Source organism: Pogona vitticeps, chromosome 3, assembly GCF_051106095.1.
Source record: "Pogona vitticeps strain Pit_001003342236 chromosome 3, PviZW2.1, whole genome shotgun sequence".
Classification (NCBI taxonomy): domain Eukaryota; kingdom Metazoa; phylum Chordata; class Lepidosauria; order Squamata; family Agamidae; genus Pogona; species Pogona vitticeps.
In genome coordinates, this window is record NC_135785.1 from 198,372,418 (window position 1) to 198,391,567 (window position 19,150).

Here is a 19,150-nt window from a genome sequence, read left to right on the forward strand (position 1 = left end):
AGTTGGTTTTTAATCTGTAATTTATTGTGCTTTTAGTATTAGTTGTTTCAACCTTATGAGTTGTCTTGGCTCCCCTCACTGGAAGAAAGGCAGCCTACAAATGATACAAAATAATAATTAAGTACTGTAAATAATTTTACTGTACTTGTGTGGGTAGTCAATTCCTAGATTTACTATTTAATTTCATATTGCACCAACTATATGCAAGCTGACTTAGAGATAATAAGTGTGATATGTCCTTGTTACCAAACACCGATCTCAGTTGATATCAGAAACTAAACAGGTTTAGACCAGAACATTGGAAAGCTGCCTGAAACCATGGAGAGCTGATGCTCGTCAATGTTAACAATACTAGAACAGATGGATCAAAGGTCTGCCTAGTTTTAAAGCAACTTTCTAAGTCCGAAAGAGCTTATAATTTACCAGGGATACAAGGAAAAAACAGAGGAGGCAGAAGGAATGCAAACTAGGTATTTCAGGGGTGAATTCATGGTTGTTTGAATTACACATATTTTGGCTAAGTTATAATACAGTCGTGCCCTGATGGACGATTACCCCTATAACGACGAATCCACTTAACGCTGGTTTTTGCGACCGCTAAATGATGGTTTAAATGGGGGTTTTTTGTTTCACGATGATCGGTTCCCTGCTTTGGGAACTGATTTTCGCTTTACGACGATCAGCAAACAGCTGATCGTCGGGTTTCAAAATGGCCACCGGCTGAAGAAAATGGCCTCCCGCTGTTTTTAGGACTGATTTTTCACTTAACAGGCACCAAAAAATGGCCGCCGTAAGGAGGATCTTCGCTGGACGAGCAGGTATTCAGCCCACTGGAACGCACTGAATGGTTTTCAATGCGTTTCAATGGTTTTTTTATTTCGTTTGACGATGCTTTCGCTCTACAGCACTTTCGCTGGAATGAATTAACATCGTCAAGCGAGGCACCACTGTAATTAAAAACTCACTAAGTCGAATGATTGTAAAATTAACCACAATAGGTATGTTTTTGAGAAGGGGCCTTAAAAATTATGTGAAGAAGTTGCATGGAGGTATTCCAGAAGGTATTTCTAGGCATAAGGGGCATAAAGGAGAATGGACATATGTTAGGGAATAGAAGACATCTAATTGTTGAGGAAGGTGAAGCTGAATAAATAAAGATTACAAGATGAAATGTAGCAGGTTATAAGCACAGAAAAGTAAGGAGCAGTGAAGCTGTAGAGGTTTTCAAGGTGAGATCAAGAAGCCTGAGCAGAATCCAGAAGCAGACAGGAAACCAATAAAGAGCTACAAGGGAGGTGACTAATTCTGGCAGCACAGGGAGATAATGGAAGACCATAGAGAAGCAATAGGCAAAGTGACAAAGAAGAGATTCCTGACTAAAGGACAGAAAGGATAGGCCATATTCTGTAATGTGATTAAGGGGAAATTATATTATTTGGCAACTAACGGACAAAAGAAAGCTTTTTGTCAGCCTGTATGAAAGCTGATGATGGGAATCATCGATAAAATGAAAAGAAAGCTTCACTGGAGAACTGAACTACATACGTATTTGGGAAGGAAAGGGATGTGGTCTGTTACAACAGGCTACATGACCAACAGAGAGAAGAAAAGGTATATAGGAGGAACAGAAATCAAGCTTGCATGTATGAGTTTACAAGTAAGGATGAAACAAAGCACAGTATTCAAAGAGGAAACACAAGAAGGAATTATTAATCTCAATTTGTTTTATCTCCCATATGCACAAACACTGGTGCAAATATAGTTGCCCTTTTTTTTAAACTTCTAGCTGCCCTCTACAACATGGATTGCAACTTGGGTCCAGGCCATGTGAAGGCCTGTTTCTCCACATATAAAGCTTCCCAGCTTTTAAGATCTTCAGCAGAGGCTTTTATCTCAATTCTCTTACTCTCACAAGCATATGTGGTGAAAATACAAGAAACAGTTTTGTCATGGCTGCTCCCACATTTTGGAAGCCAGTTTGGTACCCTTTCTGCTTTCTTTCCACTGGCCAACAAAGAACTTTTTCAGGCTTTTAACAACTGAATTGAACAATCCAATTTTTCTACAGAATGCTATACATTTTTTACTGTGTTCATGTTTGTCTCTGTAAAGTATTTTTAAATTAGCAATCTTTTAGGACCAATATTTTTTTTAACATTACAACAAACTGTGTTTTTGCATGTGTTTTCAGTTGCACCTGTTTTCAGTTCTGTCTGACATCTTGGGTCTCTACACCAGGAGAAAGTCAGAACATTACCTCATTGATTAGCTGTTTAGAACAGTCAATTCTTACAAGTGTCACATCCTCCATAAAATATAAAAATAGGAAGTATGGGTGGAAGGGTAATTTCAGCACCAAGTGCCAATAAATTTCTGTTAGTATTTTAAAAAAGAAAATATTTAAATTGTATTTTAGATGTGAATTTCAAACACACTTTAAACAAAACCCCTTCTACACATGAATTTCATACAATTAAACTGTCAGCGCTGTTCAAATCTGAGCCAAAATGCACATGAATGCAGGTATCCTGAAATATCCCGAAAACAGTTTCCTAGGTCAGTAAAGGAAGCAAAGATAGCAATGACAAATGAGCAAAGACAGAAACAAGAAGATGCTTGGATACAGAAGCACATGATAGAAGAAAGGCAAATGCTCTGAACCAGCTGCAGCCTCCATTGCAGCTACTTCTAATTCATTAAAATGCCACAGGAGAAATGTCTGGCTGCAGAATATACCTGTAATCACTACTTTCAAAAATTTAAAAACAACAAATTTAACTTTATTATTATTTATTTTAATTTTTTAATTTAATTTCTATACCGCCGTTCTGTCAACCCAGGCCACTCTGGGCAGTTTACACAGTACATGTATAATAAAACAGAGTATCAAAACAAAACAAAACAATAACTTCAAGCTTCTCTTTGGATCCTGGTCCAATGAAATCTGAGAATGTGATATTGACCGCTGTCTCTCATCTTAGAACACACAACAGTTTAGATCTGGAACACTTTTAAGTACAAGAGGCAAAGGGATAGGCCAAGTATACACCATACATTTTAATAAGAAATCTACTAGTCTCCAGAGCAAGCGAGGAGCCTATGAGGCTTTATTTTCTCCACCAGATAGAGCCCCAGCAACATGTATATTTTTGCACATACAGAAGCATGACAAATTGAAACTGCTTTGCCTTCTCTTTCTTCCTTTCTTTTTTAAAGAAAGTACATCTACGTAGGCTGTGTGACAGCTCCTTTTCTTTGTGCGTGTGAAACACAGTGTCGTTTGGAGGTGAGTCACTCACTCTAATCATACAGTAAATACCTTTTGCCAGGCAATTTATCAAATGCAGATCCGAGGAGGCTTCAGCTTGGAATGCTACCTGTATATCACGAATACAGGGAGCACTTTCCTGAGCCTTACAAAGAGCATGTCAACAGTTTCTTTTTCATTAATTTAACAGGGTTTTTTTGAAAGTGCCAATCACAAGGTATTTTAAGAAACTTTTTTTTCTTGCAGTCAATATTAAGTTTAGAAGTAAAGGAAAGAAGTGAGTTGGAGTGAATCACATTCTTTAAATTTATCTTGCAATTTACATACAGACAACTGTTCTGAGCGACAGATGATAAATGTCAATCAGCCACTAGGTGGCATTGAGCAAGTCAACCTAGCCGACCTCTGAGCGCTCTTGTGTGAATAAATAGGATATCTTCCCACACTGAGAAAAAGGAGAAGCAGCTCTATTAAGAAGGCACTTTCATTAGAATCCTCTAAAACAGTGGTCCTCAACCTTGGCCCTCCAGATGTTCTTGGACTTCAACTCCGAGAAATCCTGACCAGCAGAGGTGGTGAAGGCTTCTGGAGTTGTAGTCCAAGAACATCTGGAGGCCCAAGTTTGGGGACCACTGCTCTAAGAGACCAGGATGCAGCAGAAGAAAAGCAGGACCATCATCCTCAGGTTCATTCCTTCTCCATCATATAGTAACAGCCATTATATCAGCAAATAGCATAAGACAGTGGAACAGAGGATGCAGGAAGAGACACACTGTTCATCATGCCATCAAGTCCTTGGTCTTCTTGATTACAGAATTGATGAGAGGAGGCAGAACTAACAACTGACAATCAACAAGACTTCCCAAAGTAGCCTGGAGCTTCTGTTTTTGGGCTGCAGATATCTAGATTCAATCTGGATGGCTGCACAACTAGTATAGTGACTAGTCCATCAGGGAATCCAAGAAAGGAGTTGTTATTGGTCAAACCTTCAATGCTAACGCACTGGATTTCTCAAGTACTGCCATAGTAAAGGTCAGCAGAGGTCAAGCAGTTTTTCATTAACAAGACTTTCAAGACGTCTGCATTTTCATCTATTCTTCCATTTTATTAATGACCTTGATTGCAATACATGTATTACCCTAAATGCTTTGGAAGAAGAACAAGGTGCAAATGTGATAAGAATAAATGTAAATGAACAACTATCTGGATAAACTGACCATCATTATGGGGGAAGCTGATTTTTCCAAAATTTTCAACATCTATAAATCATGTTTTAACCTTTTAGCAAGGTTTATGGGACAGTGCAAAAAGGGATGGCATTCCAATACTGATTCTTCCACTGCTTGGAAGAAGAACACTAACTACTACCACACACACTTGAAGCCACAGGAGGAGACTAAAACAAGGAACATTAGCCAAGTTGTTTTGACAATACAGATACAGCTTCCTACTCTATTCACTAGTGTATCTGTCTTCATTTTTCCTCAATGATGTTGTAATGGAGTCATCTTTTATTGGTTACATGGTGCCTTGATGTTATGACATTCAGTTCATGATCCCTGACTGGCAAATATCACTATTCTCAAGATTAGCACCTTTTTATTTCTGAATAAAGGACCTGGTAAATGAAGCACTGAACTGCAATGGAGAAAATTAATCTGGAAGATACTTGTGAATTTTACAGTATTCCTAGAGGGTCTTTTTTCACACCCCAGACTGGATCAGGTAGGCATCTGAGTTAGCTGTATTGTGACAACAAAATCCAAGGAACCATGAAAAGCAGAACAGTATTTTGAACAGGTAGTACAGATTCTCAGAACAACAACTATTTGACTCTGAAAGTATTATAATGTAGGATCAGTAAAATATTTTGATATACAAAATCAGACAAGAAGCAAACAACAACAACAACAAAAAAACAAGTGCTGAAAATATTGTGGCACCTTAAAGACTGTGCTATATTTTAATGTGAGCTTTTGTAGATGAAGTTCACTACAGTAGTTAGTCTAAGATGCCACATTGGGTTTTTTTCTTTCTTTGTTTTGTATGCTTGTACAAGCTAACATGGCTACTACATTGAAAACTACAACTTCATACACAAACACAAAATTTGTCCTTTACATTTATGGATGTTTTATTACTGATATAGATTACCATATATAAATACATCCAACTTGGATCACAGTCCTGTTCAGAACAGCTGAATCTGTGTTCTTCTTTGAAATCACACACTCTCTCTCTCTCTCTCTCTCTCTCTCTCTCTCTCTCTCTCTCTCTCTCTCTCTCTCTCTCTCTCTCTCTCTGTGTGTGTGTGTGTGTGTGTGTGTGTGTGTGTGTGTGTGTGTGTGTGTGTGTGTGCGCGCACGCGCGCGCAAGATCAGCTCTTTCTAAGTGAGGAGGAGTTATCGGAAGCAACAAGATCCCAGGACTGACGTCAGGGAGTCCAAGACTGGGTCAGAGAAGCAAGACTTACTACGTAGGTTATGTGTGAAAAGATAAGGAAGAAGTTAAAAAGAGACCTGGAATAGATAATTCTGTGAGTCAAGCTATGCATTGCAATAATCATTAAGAAAGCAGCTCCTTATCTTGTTTTATTGAGTCTAAAGTAAAATGTCCAAGGCCCAAATCCAGATCAACTGGAAGTCCAAAAGTTACTTTATTGAAGTCACCTCTGTGCCTTCTAAATACAAACTTCAAAGTAACTGTGCAACCTAAGTAGTTTAGGAAGAAAACAGAAATATGTAAATAAACTATGACTCTTGTTCATTTATCACTCCGTCTGAATTGATTATATGACTGAGCCATTTCTATTCTGCAGCCCTCCTGGTTTATTCTCAATGACTGTGAAGCACATTCAGAGTATTCTGAAAGCAACAAATGACTCCATTAAGGTCAGCATAATTTATAATTAGAACACAGATCTCACTAGAGGGGAGAGACAGAGAGGATTGGAGAGACTGGGCTGATTTGATAGGCCAGGAATTTGGGAACTCTGGCTTCTCAGTTATCTGCAGTGTACTGTTTGCTACACATTACCTGATCTTTCCTGCTTACAGTGGAACTGGATAAACAAACTGAGTTTCATTCTGTAGCTGTTTATTGTGCAGGCAGAACAAGGGCACTTCTCTAGTTTGTTTTGTTTTGTTTGTTTCCCAACACACCAAGAAAAAATTAGGCATGTTTCCAAACAGCTAATGCACAAAAAGGGACAGGGTGTTTACTAGTAACTGTAGTTCTTTCAGTGGTTATTTGTGGATCCAATTACAGTGGTGCCCCGTATAGCGAGGTTAATCCGTTCCGGATTAACCCTCGCTATACGGAATCATCACTAAACGGGTAGGGGAAAGGTATTGGAACGCATTAAACTTCGTTTAATGCGTTCCAATACCTTAGTTACTTACCCGTTCAGCGAGGATTCCAGGTGCCGGCAGCCATTTTCGCGCCTTCGCTAAGCGAGGGCAGGGCGCGAAAACGGCTGCCGGCAGCCATTTCCGGGCTTCCGGCGGCCATTTTGGAACCGCCGATCAGCTGTTCGGCGGCTCCAAAATGGCCGCCGCAATACCCGATCTTCGCAATGCGGGTTTTCCCCATTGCGAAGATCGGGTATGTTTCCGTATAGCGATCCCGAAAAAGGGATCGCTATACGGAAACATCGCTATACGGTGCACTCGTTAAGCGAGGCACCACTGTATATGGGTTTTGCACCTATGCAGAAGCCAGCTTTGGAACCTTCCAGAGTTTCAAGATAAATACTCCCCTCCCCTACTGTGCATGACCAGCCACACCCTAATGATTCTCCTTCATCTGCCGGCCACAAGAGAGGTTGAGTATGATAGAGGGGAGGAGAGAGAGTTGTGTGAATTCACAGATGACCACTTGAAGAACCAGTTACTGATAAGCAATCTGTCCTTCTTCATTGTGGTCTCTGTGAATTGTACATATGGGTGACTAGCAATCTGACTTACCAGTGGTGGGATGTCATGCCATAAGAGAAGAAAGCTACGGCCACCTGGAGGAAGCATCTTGTTGGGCTCAAGCATCTAATCGATATTTCACAAAGGCGAGCAGCTGTGACCATGTGGCAGCTCTAGGAATGTTGGGCAATGTCTAGCCTCTATGGAAACCATTAGAAGCTGCAGCACCTCTGGTAGAATGGCTCCTAATGCCTCCAGGTAAAGGTCTGTCAGCCATCTCATACACCAGTCTAATGGTCTTCACAACCTACTTTGCTAACCTCTGGGAGGACACAGAGTAGTTACCATTCCTAGAGTCTTTATAGAAAAGAGTCTGAATGATTGAATTTGTTCATTCAAGATAGATAAAAGTCTTCAAATATCCAAAGAGCTGTCATGAAAAAGGTGAAGCACATTTGTTTTCTGTTGCTCTACTAGAGTACGAAACTAAAATAAGAGTGGAAATTGTGAAGGAGCCTCTTGGGAATAAGAGTTATTTGAGAACAATACAGATTACTTAAAGAGGTGTTACTTTCTACTTCACTGGAGAAATCTAGGCAGAAGCTGGATAGCCATCTGTCAGACAACTATAGTTGCATCTGCCAACTTTGCATTGAGGTTTGCAGCTAGATAGCATTCCACGCCCCTCCATCTATTCTACTTCAACATTCTTACGTTCTTATAACTAAAGTGCACCTGCACCTCTTAAGACCGCTTGGCATTCATAGCAATTTGGAGGTGGGGACAATGTCTCATATCCATTAGGAACAGGCAACTATGGACCTCCATATGTTTTTGGTCTGCCAGTCCTATAATGTCTCTCCTTGTCTCTCTCTCTCTCTCTCTCTCTCTCTCTCTCTCTCTCTCTCTCTCTCTCTCACACACACACACACACACACACACACACACACACACACACACACACACACACACACACACACACACACACACACACACACACACACACACACACACACACACACACACATGTATTACCTGTATGATTTGAAAACTGGACAGAGTTCACTGTGTCTATTTCAAAGCCCAAAACCTGTAACAAAAGAACAATAATTAGAATTTCCTAGTAACTTACTGCCATTTGTAGACCACCTTTCTCCTGGTGAGGGGACCCAGGTGGCCCAGAATGTTAAAAAATGTTAAAAACATAATAAGTTACAGATGAAAAAGCAATTCAACAACTATTATTCAAAGGTGCGACACTGAACCATAAAACTATAGAACTAGAAAAGACCCGAAAGGTTGACTCCAGCCTTCTATTGAATATGTTTACATGGCCCACCATACAGCTAGTATACTGACTGTACTAAAAGGGAGAAAAATGCATAGTTAAACAAAAGCACCTGTGATACATTCCAATACAGAATATGGAAAGATGGTTTGAACTGATTAGGTTAAGTTTTAACTATTTATGAAACATCAGCTAAGTGGCTGAGATAGCTGGCTGCAGAGTCAAAGGCTGGGAGTTTGATTCCCCGCTGTGCCCCCTTGGTAGATGCTGAACTTGATCCATAGGGTATTTCCAGTTCTGCAGTTCTAAGATGATGATTATAATCATCTGAGGTCCTGTTGCTTCGGGTAGCAAGTTATATTAGAGTAGACCCATTGAATCAGTAGGAATCTGGGGAGTCAACTCTTTCATAAGTGCCATTGATTCAAATGGGCCTACTGTAGTGAGGAAAATATACTGTAATTACTATATAAACATGACTTTACACAGCAAAAACACAGATAACAGTGAACGGATTTTATCTGTTCATGTGTTTAAGCACTGCTACATCTTCATCCACTGGTAAAAAAAATTAACACCGCAACTATGATTTTTAAAAATTGACATTTATATTTGCTCTCAAGTCCCCTTTGGTAGAAATTTAAAAACTCAGAAGAAAGTCTACTATATATAGCAAAATGAATCATAAGTAGACAATAGTAATAAGGCAGAAATAATTGTGTATGATCCATTTTCATGCAATTTGATGGCAGATTAATTGATGTTTTTTTCCAGTCACACTGTCTCTTCCTGGATATGAGAGGATAACCCCTTCATGTATATTAAACCCACATGACAAAACTGTGCAACAAATTAGATTCCTACACACACAGAGGAAGAGGTAGGAGAAAATATCTAGTCTGTAATATCCCTGTTGCTTTGCCTGAGTGTGGAGGGAGTATAAGGATTGCAATTGTGACTGGTAAAACAATTGGCTTTTTATTTATTTACTTATTTTGAATACACATGACTTAGTGACAAGCACTATGCAGTCAACAATGTGAAGGAATTATGGTTTATGGAGTGAACATCAAGTCTTAAAACATTGTAAAATTCGCCAGCTGGGCGCCTATGTTTTGAGAATATGGAATGCTTAGTACCACTGTCTTGAGATAAGGGAGGACTCAGACCATCCTGACCTTGAATATTCCTTGCAGCTGGCATGGAGCTAATTAAAACAACTTAGCTGATAGAGCTAGGGCCAATTAAAAGAAGCTACTAATTAGCTGATCTAATCAACTGTGGTCAGTGTGATGATGGGATTTAAGAGAGATAGTTAGGAATAACAAAGCCACCCTCCATCTTGATTCATTATCATGGACTGGTCATCATGACTTAGCATGTTCACACTATGCTTTATACTGGAGAAACCAAACAGCCACTAAACAGGACAATGGCCTAGCATAGGAGCAATGACTCAGGACCACAATCAGCAATGTTCCTTCATCCGAAGAACAAAGGACACCCCTTTGATGACCAAGATGTACTCATTTTGGACAGAGAAGACAAGATGGTTTGAGAGAGGGGTCAGGGAGGCCATACATGTGCATTTAGAAAATCCCTCACTCAACAGGGGTGGAGGCAGACACAATCTGTCTCCTACTTATCATGCTGCCCTTTCATCCCTCCCCCAAAAGATCAGCACCACACCCACCAGAAAGACCACTGTTAATGACCCATGACAATGGGTAGAGAAAGGACTGCAGAAGTGGGATTTTCACTCACTCTCTCTCTCTCTCTCTCTCTCTCTCTCTCTCTCTCTCTCTCTCTCTCTCTCTCTCTCTCTCTCTCTCACACACACACACACACACACACACACACACACACACACACACACACACACACACACAGCCTTTTACTTGAATGAGTAGCGAAACGTTTCAACTTAATAAGGAAGAAGTCCAGTTCCCATGACTCAATTTCCAGATAACTTCATCTGGATGACCTGTGTGTGTTTTCACTGACCATCCAGGGGTAAGGACTCAGAGTGTGCTAAGGAAGGCACAGAAGATCATGCCCTGATCTTCTGGACCACAACCCATCCAGACAGAAAAGGTGGTGTGACTGAAATGATGAGAGGAAGCCCTCTGTGTAAACAAATTCTCACAAACAGTAAATAAGAAAATCAACCCTCCCAAAGCAAATGCCATGCAATCAACACCCTTCACTAACAGAAATAAAAATCAAACTAAAGACCACAAACCTAAATGATGGCACAGCAAGGAGATTCATATCCATTCAATCTCTTGGGGCCACTAGCCATGAATGAAAAGCTTGCTGATCAAGACAGTCATAAGATTATTACAGTGTGAAGAAATCTACAGGCTATGTAGACACTTCAGCTGGTGAAAAATGAGGTGACACACTGGTATTTGATGCAGGAATATTTCACCAGTGTTATAATGGCTTCTTTAGGAGCTGAGGCCTGGTAAAACTTGGAAAGTTACTATAACTCCCAGAAATCCTAAGCGGCCAGAGGATTCTGGGAACTGTGATATAAAAGCCCACAAACTTTTCCAAGTTCAGTAACATTAGAAACAAACTCCTGTTGTCATAAAAGGGTTTTTTCTTCTATTGCTAATCACCTTAGCCAAGGGATTTTCACTGATAATTTTCAGCACTCCTTATGCACTGCATTCTTGAGGACAAACCAAAAACACCTCCATTGGCAGTCAATTTCTTTTTTTAAACATCATGACTGCTACAGTAATTACATCATTAACGCAACATGGAGTTAATGAATAGTGATGGTGATTTATCTACTGATATGATGGCACAGGCTGTTTGGATCTCCTGCTTTACTCCTCGTATTTATCACTCTCGCTTCCTGATGCTGTTTTTAAGCATTGTATGTATTATCAGAATTAAATTTTACTTGTTTTTACATTTTAAGAGACCAGTCTGAACTGTGCTTGAGGGAGGAATGGCAGATTGTTTCCCAATTCCAAAGCCCAAACAACTCATCCTGGTCAGGAGAGATGTGGATCAGTCTCACCACAATTGTAGCTAATTGTAGTCTTAAAAAAAAATTATTATTATTCAGTGTTTCGCTGTCATTAAATTCAATTGTTGGGGGAGGGATTCGATATTCCATCTTGGTAGGAAACAGAGAGCTGAAGCGCTTTGGGTACATGATATCCCCAGCCATTTCTCACCCATCCTGTCCCTCAGAATGGCTGTTTTGGGGCCCACGGTCAAGTGGAAACATTACTGGGAGTAGATTATAGCCACACAGATTGCCCGGAGGTCTCTGAGCAGGCACAGATACAGCTGAGCTCTTCTCCCCCAAAGAGACAGGCACTACCAACACATCCTTACTCCCTCTTGCACAGCTCTTCCAAGGAGGATTCATATATTTTCCTTTTCAATTCATTTTGTTGCCCAACAATTGAGATTTTTTAAAAAGTTTATGCAGCAAGTAAATAATAAAGGAAGCGACATCTCTGTTCAAAGGAATTATGCACTCTCATCCATAGAGACGGATCTTTGACTAAAGGTCGTAACAGATACAGTGGTGCCTCGCTTAGTGATTGCTTTGTTTAACGACGAAATCGCTTAGCGATGACTTTTTCGGAGCGATCTTGCGCTCTGTTTAATGATGGTTCTTATGGGTGATTTTCGCATAGCGATGTTTGGGACCATGCTTCGCATAGCGATGAAAGTTTGGGTCCCCCTGTTTCGCTTAACAATGGTTTTGACAGCCTCGTGTTGGCTGTTTTTTAAATGTTTAAAAATGTTTAAAAATGTTTAGAATGCTTGAAATCATAAGTGCACTTAATAAACCTTTTGTTAAACTAATTTGACTTTGTTCCGACTCTTTTTAAATTTGTTGTAATTTTCCCCCCACTGAGATGCATTGAATAGGTTTCAATGCATTTCAGTTGGGGAACCGTGTTTCGTTTAGTGATGTTTCCTATGGCGATTTTCGCTTAAGGACGACAATCCGTTCCCATTGGAACGGATTATCTGGTTTTCAGTGCATTTCTATGGGAAACCGTGTTTTGCTTAGCGATGAAATCGCTTAACAGGGATTTTTTGGGAACCAATTATCATCGTTAAGCGAGGCACCACTGTATTAAGATGACTGGTTTGGTTGTTTCATCTGAATTCACAACCCTATTATGTGTCTTTTGTCAGAAACTACAGATCCTTTGCTCTTGATTGGAATTTTACTTGTAACATACTTAGTTTTTAATTGTTGATGGTTTAAATGTATTCATTTTTGCTACAGCCAGATTGGTTCTTTGCATAGTATAAAAGTTGACTATTTTTGTATTGTTCTCAAAAATTGCTCAGTTTCAAAAATTATAAAGTTTAAGGCTTTACTTATTATGTTTGCCACTCTGCATAGTCTTACTGGAGTAGAATACAAATAAGTTGTTAGCACTGTTGCTATTATATTCATGTAAAACTCCAGTTTGAAAGATTGAATCAGCTAACACTGTGCCATTCAATGCCTCCTGAATTTATTTTTATGGAAGATTACATATCTCATCCACAGGGAATCTACCAAGAAGTATTTCATCAGTATACTGGCTCCAAATGGTGGGAATTTATGCATCTATTGATGCCTATCCAAATACAGGTGCAACAAAGAAAAAGAGTGAATTATACGCAAAGTCAACAATCTAGGGAAGGTATGCCATGTGGCATATGTACAAATAGCTGTCTCTAAATTAGGTTTCTGAATTGATTTTTCCCCACTGTAATTATGTTAAGACTACCAGTATTTATCATTTTGAAAAATTCCATAAGACATCACTATTAGCTCCTTTGTTCTGACCTCTTAATTGTGAGCAACCACAGTACTGTAAAGTCAGTTAAAAGCCTGAGTGGAATGATCAAATTATGAAACTAGATCCATATGGTCATTTTGCACCATTTAATTGAAGATGAAAGAAGTCAAGCTGGTAATCATTTGTCACAGTTCACCAAAGCAAGCAGTAACTATGGTTATTGCTTGACAAATGCAGTAAAACACCACATCAAAATCATCACTGATTGCCTTGCAGATTATTGTAATGTAATAAAGGTCCATCAACCAAGCAGTGAATTCTTTCTGTTCCACACACTACACATGCACACCTTTGTGCACTTTTGAACTCAGTGTGCTCCAAGAAATACTGCACAACCTGAGTACTTTATATAATGTACAGTATGTAAACAGTGTTTCCTCAATGGCCATTTGGAATTCAGCCAGTCTACACATTAAAATCATCTAAGAAACAGAAATACAGAAAACGTTGGGAAAATAATTACAAGGCCCAAACAGATAAGAATCCGAAACAATAAAACATTTCTATTGTAGTAAGTTAAATGCCGTCTCTATCTTCATCTTAAAGCAAAAGTAACATCACCAACAAGAAGAAAATGTCTACTTTGTGCAGAATTATTACTTTGATTAAACATTCGTTAGAATTTTTTAAAAAGGCATTACTGCAATTTCTAATAGATACAGATAGCTGAACAACTAAGCTACAGCATTTACTGACTGTAAAACAGCAGGTTTAAATTGACTCATACATCAATGTCTGAACACAATCCAATATGTCTGGAGTTAAAACAAAAGTCTAAACTTGATTCCATTTTCATATACTGTACTGTACTGTACTGTATAAAAGGACCCAGACCACTTACTCCAAACCTCTGCTTGACCAGAAATCACTTTTTGGTACACATAGCGCAGCATGATTTATATTTCTAACCATTATATCTTACATCAGACTTACACCCCAGATTTTAAGAGATAATTCTCTGTATGGGTCATTACTTGTGTATCACAGCAAGAGTTCCCACAACAGATACCTGTTCTAACCTTGAGAAGTTAGTAATATTCAAGTTCCATTCAATGAAATAAAACTTAAGTTTGTTAAGAAGTAACTTTCCTATTGATTTCACAGGAAGGCTACCTGTTGCATGCAACAAGACTAAGCTATCGTGTCTTCCAAATACAATACAGTGCCTTGCCCCACAACACAGCATGTCTGTCATATTAGAACAACAGACGTTAATGAGGAAGCAGCGATATGGGCATATCCTCTGTGAAACATCAGAGGAAGACAGCCCAAAAAATGTTGTCTGACACTTCAGCACCACTACTATACTGTACTTTTGGCCTAGTCTCCTTCTCTATCCAGTTCTAGTACAGTACAGTACTGTATAGTGAAACACAAGGCCATGGGAACCAGCTTCATACCTATCGGCAGTACAGTATAGCTGTGGTCCCCAACCTTGGGCCTCCAGATGTTCTTAGACTACAACTCCCAGAAGCCTTCGCCACCACCTCTGCTGGCCAGGATTTCTGGGAGTTGAAGTCCAAGAACATCTGGAGGCCCAAGGTTGGGGACCACTGCAGTATAGTACAGTATAGTCTATTGATAAAGCTCAGTTACTATCTACTCTGAACTCCTGCAGGAGGTGCCAGGGACTGAACCTGGGGCATTTAGATTGCAGACCATGTGCTCAACTCCTGGGTTAACATCCTTCCTTTGAAGTCCCAGAGTTGGAAAAGAAGCAAAAGTAGCTGAAAACTGAGGTATCTGCCTTTGGAAGAGAGAGTTGGGAATGGAAAGGAGGAAGGAATTCTTTATAACGTGCAACCAAGTCAGTTTTGACTTATGGCAGTCCTTTTCAGGGTGTTCTAGGTAAATGCTACTCAGAGGTGGTTTGCCATTCCCTTCTTCTGCAGGCATCCTGCTGTGCAGCTTGCTGAAGTCTACAGAGATGCATAGTGGGGAATTGAATTCCCAATCACATAACTCACTGAGCTATCCAGTCAGGAATTCTTTACTCTACAAATTACTGTACTCATTCTTGCACCCATTCTGTGCAATAGGGGAATAACTTCCCCAGAGAGCCATTTTGGTTATGCTCAATGTATCTGAGAAGTCTTGGCCCCATCTTGACCATTCTACGGCGAAGATAATTATTCCCCACTGGTTGAAGCTTTTGCTTTCTTCAGTAGCCAGACTCACATGGCATGGGTTTATAAAGATCATGTTTTGCTCTTTAGGTGTTTCTGGGGACCCACCATTGTGCTCTGCAAACTATTTATTCACCTTAAAAAGTGATAGTCTGTTTCACCAATGAATAAGCAGGACTCAACCAATTTGCAACAAAGCAGCTCCTCTCTCATTTTAGTTCCTTGTCTGAAGAATACAGACTGCCCAGACACAAATGAACCAAACAAATTCATAATGGCCAGAATACAGTTGGTATTCATGTAAGGTCTGCATAAAGTGATGTAGCTAATAGTGGCTAAGTGACAGGGTATCCAAGCATCTCTTAATCATGTGCCTCGTTGTACACCCGAGTGCACAACCAAAATATACCCTGGAACTTCCTCAAATAGCTTCAATTACCGTAGTTACAGAAAATTATGCAAACGCCAATAGGATTCTGGTCACTATCCCCTGCTTATACTGTTGTCAGCCTTACAGAAGTTCACCTTGTCTTATATTCCAGTGCTGAAAGCTATCTAAATTTGCATTATGACCCAAGTATCACCAAATTATTACTGCATCTCAGTTCCTCCACTAGAAAATTCAAAGAGGACTATTCTGTCTTTGGAAAAGATGGATCTCTTAAATACAAAATCAGTTTCCTCTGGAAAGCCGCTATTAAAATCTAGAGTAAGGCAAATATATTTGTATACTTTTCTTTTTTAATAGACTGTACTTACTGTGATGGATGTATATTAAGTCAGCTAAAAGTCATGGAGCAAAAAAATTATAACAAAACCTCACACAATAAAATCTGCAGGCCAAATCAAATTAATAACTCTTGACTGTTTTAATCCACTGAACACTTTAAACTCTGCTGCATGGCCTCTTAATGGTAATGGCAAGTTGTAAGACTGAGTGACATTTCTTGGCTGCATAACTGCATTGCAGGCTTCTCATGACACAGCTGCTCTACTGGAACATCATAAGGGTTTGAAAACTATGGAAGCACACACACTTTAACAACAAAATTTAAGAGAGCATATCTGAATAGCTATGCTTGTTTTTTGTGTATGAGGATAGCAGATTAGTTGTCATTTTCCAGACAAAAATTGCAGAATCCAATTAGACACAGCTCTCTTTTCAGCCTCTCTGCAAGCCTGTTTTATAGAAATCACTGTAAAAATAGGCAAAGTTACCCTGCAGGCTAGCAGGTCGAAAGATTAATATTTTACAGTAAAAGAAGCTGACTATTTGAAAGGTGTTTTTTTGTTCTGGTTTGGATTTTTTGGTGCTAGAAGCAACAAAAGTTTTAGATATGGGATAGGGCACTTTTTTTTTCTAATAAGCTATATATCTCAAAAGCTGAGATTACTTTTTTCTTTCAGATTTCCTGTGGCTGTCATGGAGGATTAATGAAATAGCGAGATTCCTTACAGAGCCTTGAATATACAGATATAATTTTAACTTTTATATACTGTGCTTGTAGTTATGATTAAGCTATGGATGCCAGTTTTGGGAAGGGACCTATAATTGTTCATCTGCCTATTCCTCATACTTCAGAACTGAGGAAAAGGCTGTGACAAACCCAGACCTACTGGGATATGTCACACAGTTACACTAAGCTGCCACCAACCATTCCCTTTAAGAAGTCACACAGACCAGGGATGGATTTTCAAACAATAAAAAGAATAAGGTTTATTTTAAATACACACAGGGAAAAATAAACAATCAGGTGAATAGGATAAAGTAACGTGGCTTATTCTCACTCATACAAGCATACAGTTTGGTTCACCCAGAACCCTTAACTTAAAGCACAGACCCTGAACCTATCAGTTCTGGCTAACCAACAGACACCTGAACCTATCAGGTTGGTACTCTGACACACAGTAGTACCCTGTCTGACACACAGACTCCCACAACAGCTTCTTCTTCCCAGCTGCTGCTTCGTCACATCCCAGTGTCTCTTAGCGTCTCATCTGCATCTCCACACAGGCATCACATATTTATACAGTACAGCCCCTCCTCCTGATGTCCCGCCTTCCACTCCCCATAGGATGGAACTTTCCCTCCAAACCCATGACAGACAGGTAACATCAGTGCTGTATGTAACACCTCCCCTCTTTATAAGTTGTTTTGTAGGGGGAAAGCTAACGTGCTTTTCACCAAAAAACAACCTGAATAAAATACACAACAACAGTTATACATACCATATTATACTTACTTATACTTACATTCTAAGTTAACCATAGCAATTATGCATTTTAACATTTACCATATACATTACATCAATTTACCTTTATTCATACAAACCAAATTCAAAACCAGGTACATTTAACTTTTTGTCATCATTATATACACATAGTCCATGTTCTTTCGCCGTCTTCATTCTTCAGGTCTTCTTGATAAGGCGTCAGCAACACAGTTCACTGACCCTCTGACCACCTTCACTTCAAAGTCATAGTCCTGTAGGTTTAAAGCCCACCTCATAAGTTTGCTATTGTGGGTTTTCATTGTCTTTAACCATTGCAATGGTGAATGGTCAGTACACAGAATAAAATGTCTTCCCCAGATGTAAGGCTTGGCCTTCTGGATCGCGTAGACTATGGCCAAACACTCCTTCTCCACGGTTGCCAAATGTCTCTCACCTTTTTGAAGTTTCCTACTCAGGTAGGACACTGGATGCTGGTCACCATTCTCATCCTCCTGGCACAGAACTGCTCCTACCCCGCTGTTAGACGCATCGGTGTAGATGATGAACTCCCGGTCGAAGTCTGGAGCACGCAGGACTGGATAGTTGATTAACGCCTCCTTCAACCTCTGGAACGCCGCCTCACAGTCGCTGGTCCACGGGATGCGGTCATCAGCCTTCTTCCTCGTCAGATCGGTCAGCGGAGCCGCAATCTCGCTAAACCTCGGGATGAACTTTCTGTAGTAGCCCACCAACCCAAGAAATGATTTGACTTTTTTCTTGGTGTTGGGTCTAGGCCAATCACGAACTGCTTCTATTTTGGCCTCCAGGGGTTTTATCATTCCTCCCCCTACCATGTGACCCAAGTATTTTATTTCTGGGCTACCCAGCTGACACTTGCTGGCCTTTACTGTTAGCCCTGCTGCACTTAACCTCTGCAGCACTAACTCCAGGTGTATCAGGTGATCTTCCCAGGTATTACTGAAGATCCCTATGTCGTCAATGTAGGCCACTGTAAAGTCACTGAGCCCTGCCAAGGTCTGGTCCATCAGCCTTTGGAATGTGGCTGGTGCATTTCTGAGACCAAAGCTCAGGACTCGAAACTCATAGAGACCAAAAGGGCTGCAAAAGGCAGTCTTTTCTTGATCCCTGGGATCAATTCTTAATTGCCAATATCCCTTTACCAGGTCCAATGATGAGATGAACCGACAACCCCCTATGGTTTCAATCAGGTTGTCTAGCCTGGGCATTGGGTAGGCATCAGGAGTGGTTACACGGTTTAATTTCCTGTAATCGACACAAAACCTAATGCTCCCATCAGGCTTGTCCACAAGGACTATCGGAGAGGACCAAGGACTAGAAGAGGGGACGATTATGTTCTCCCTCAGCATCTCGTCCAGCTCCTTCCGCACCTTGTCCCTATAGGGTCCCGTTACTCGGTATGGGGATACTGCCTGCGGGGGTGCATCCCCTGTGTGGATCCGATGCATCACTCCCTTCACTATCCCC

General features: G+C 40.2%; 1 protein-coding gene across 1 annotated transcript in view; it reads right to left on the reverse strand.

The window, feature by feature from the left end:
- PDXK (pyridoxal kinase) overlaps positions 1–19,150 on the reverse strand; it is a 72,388-nt gene that overhangs the window by 25,478 nt on the left and 27,760 nt on the right. The window contains exon 2 of the mRNA XM_072994192.2: positions 8,218–8,272. Within this exon, the coding sequence (XP_072850293.1) occupies positions 8,218–8,272 (55 nt within the window). The remainder of the gene's footprint in view (positions 1–8,217; positions 8,273–19,150) is intronic.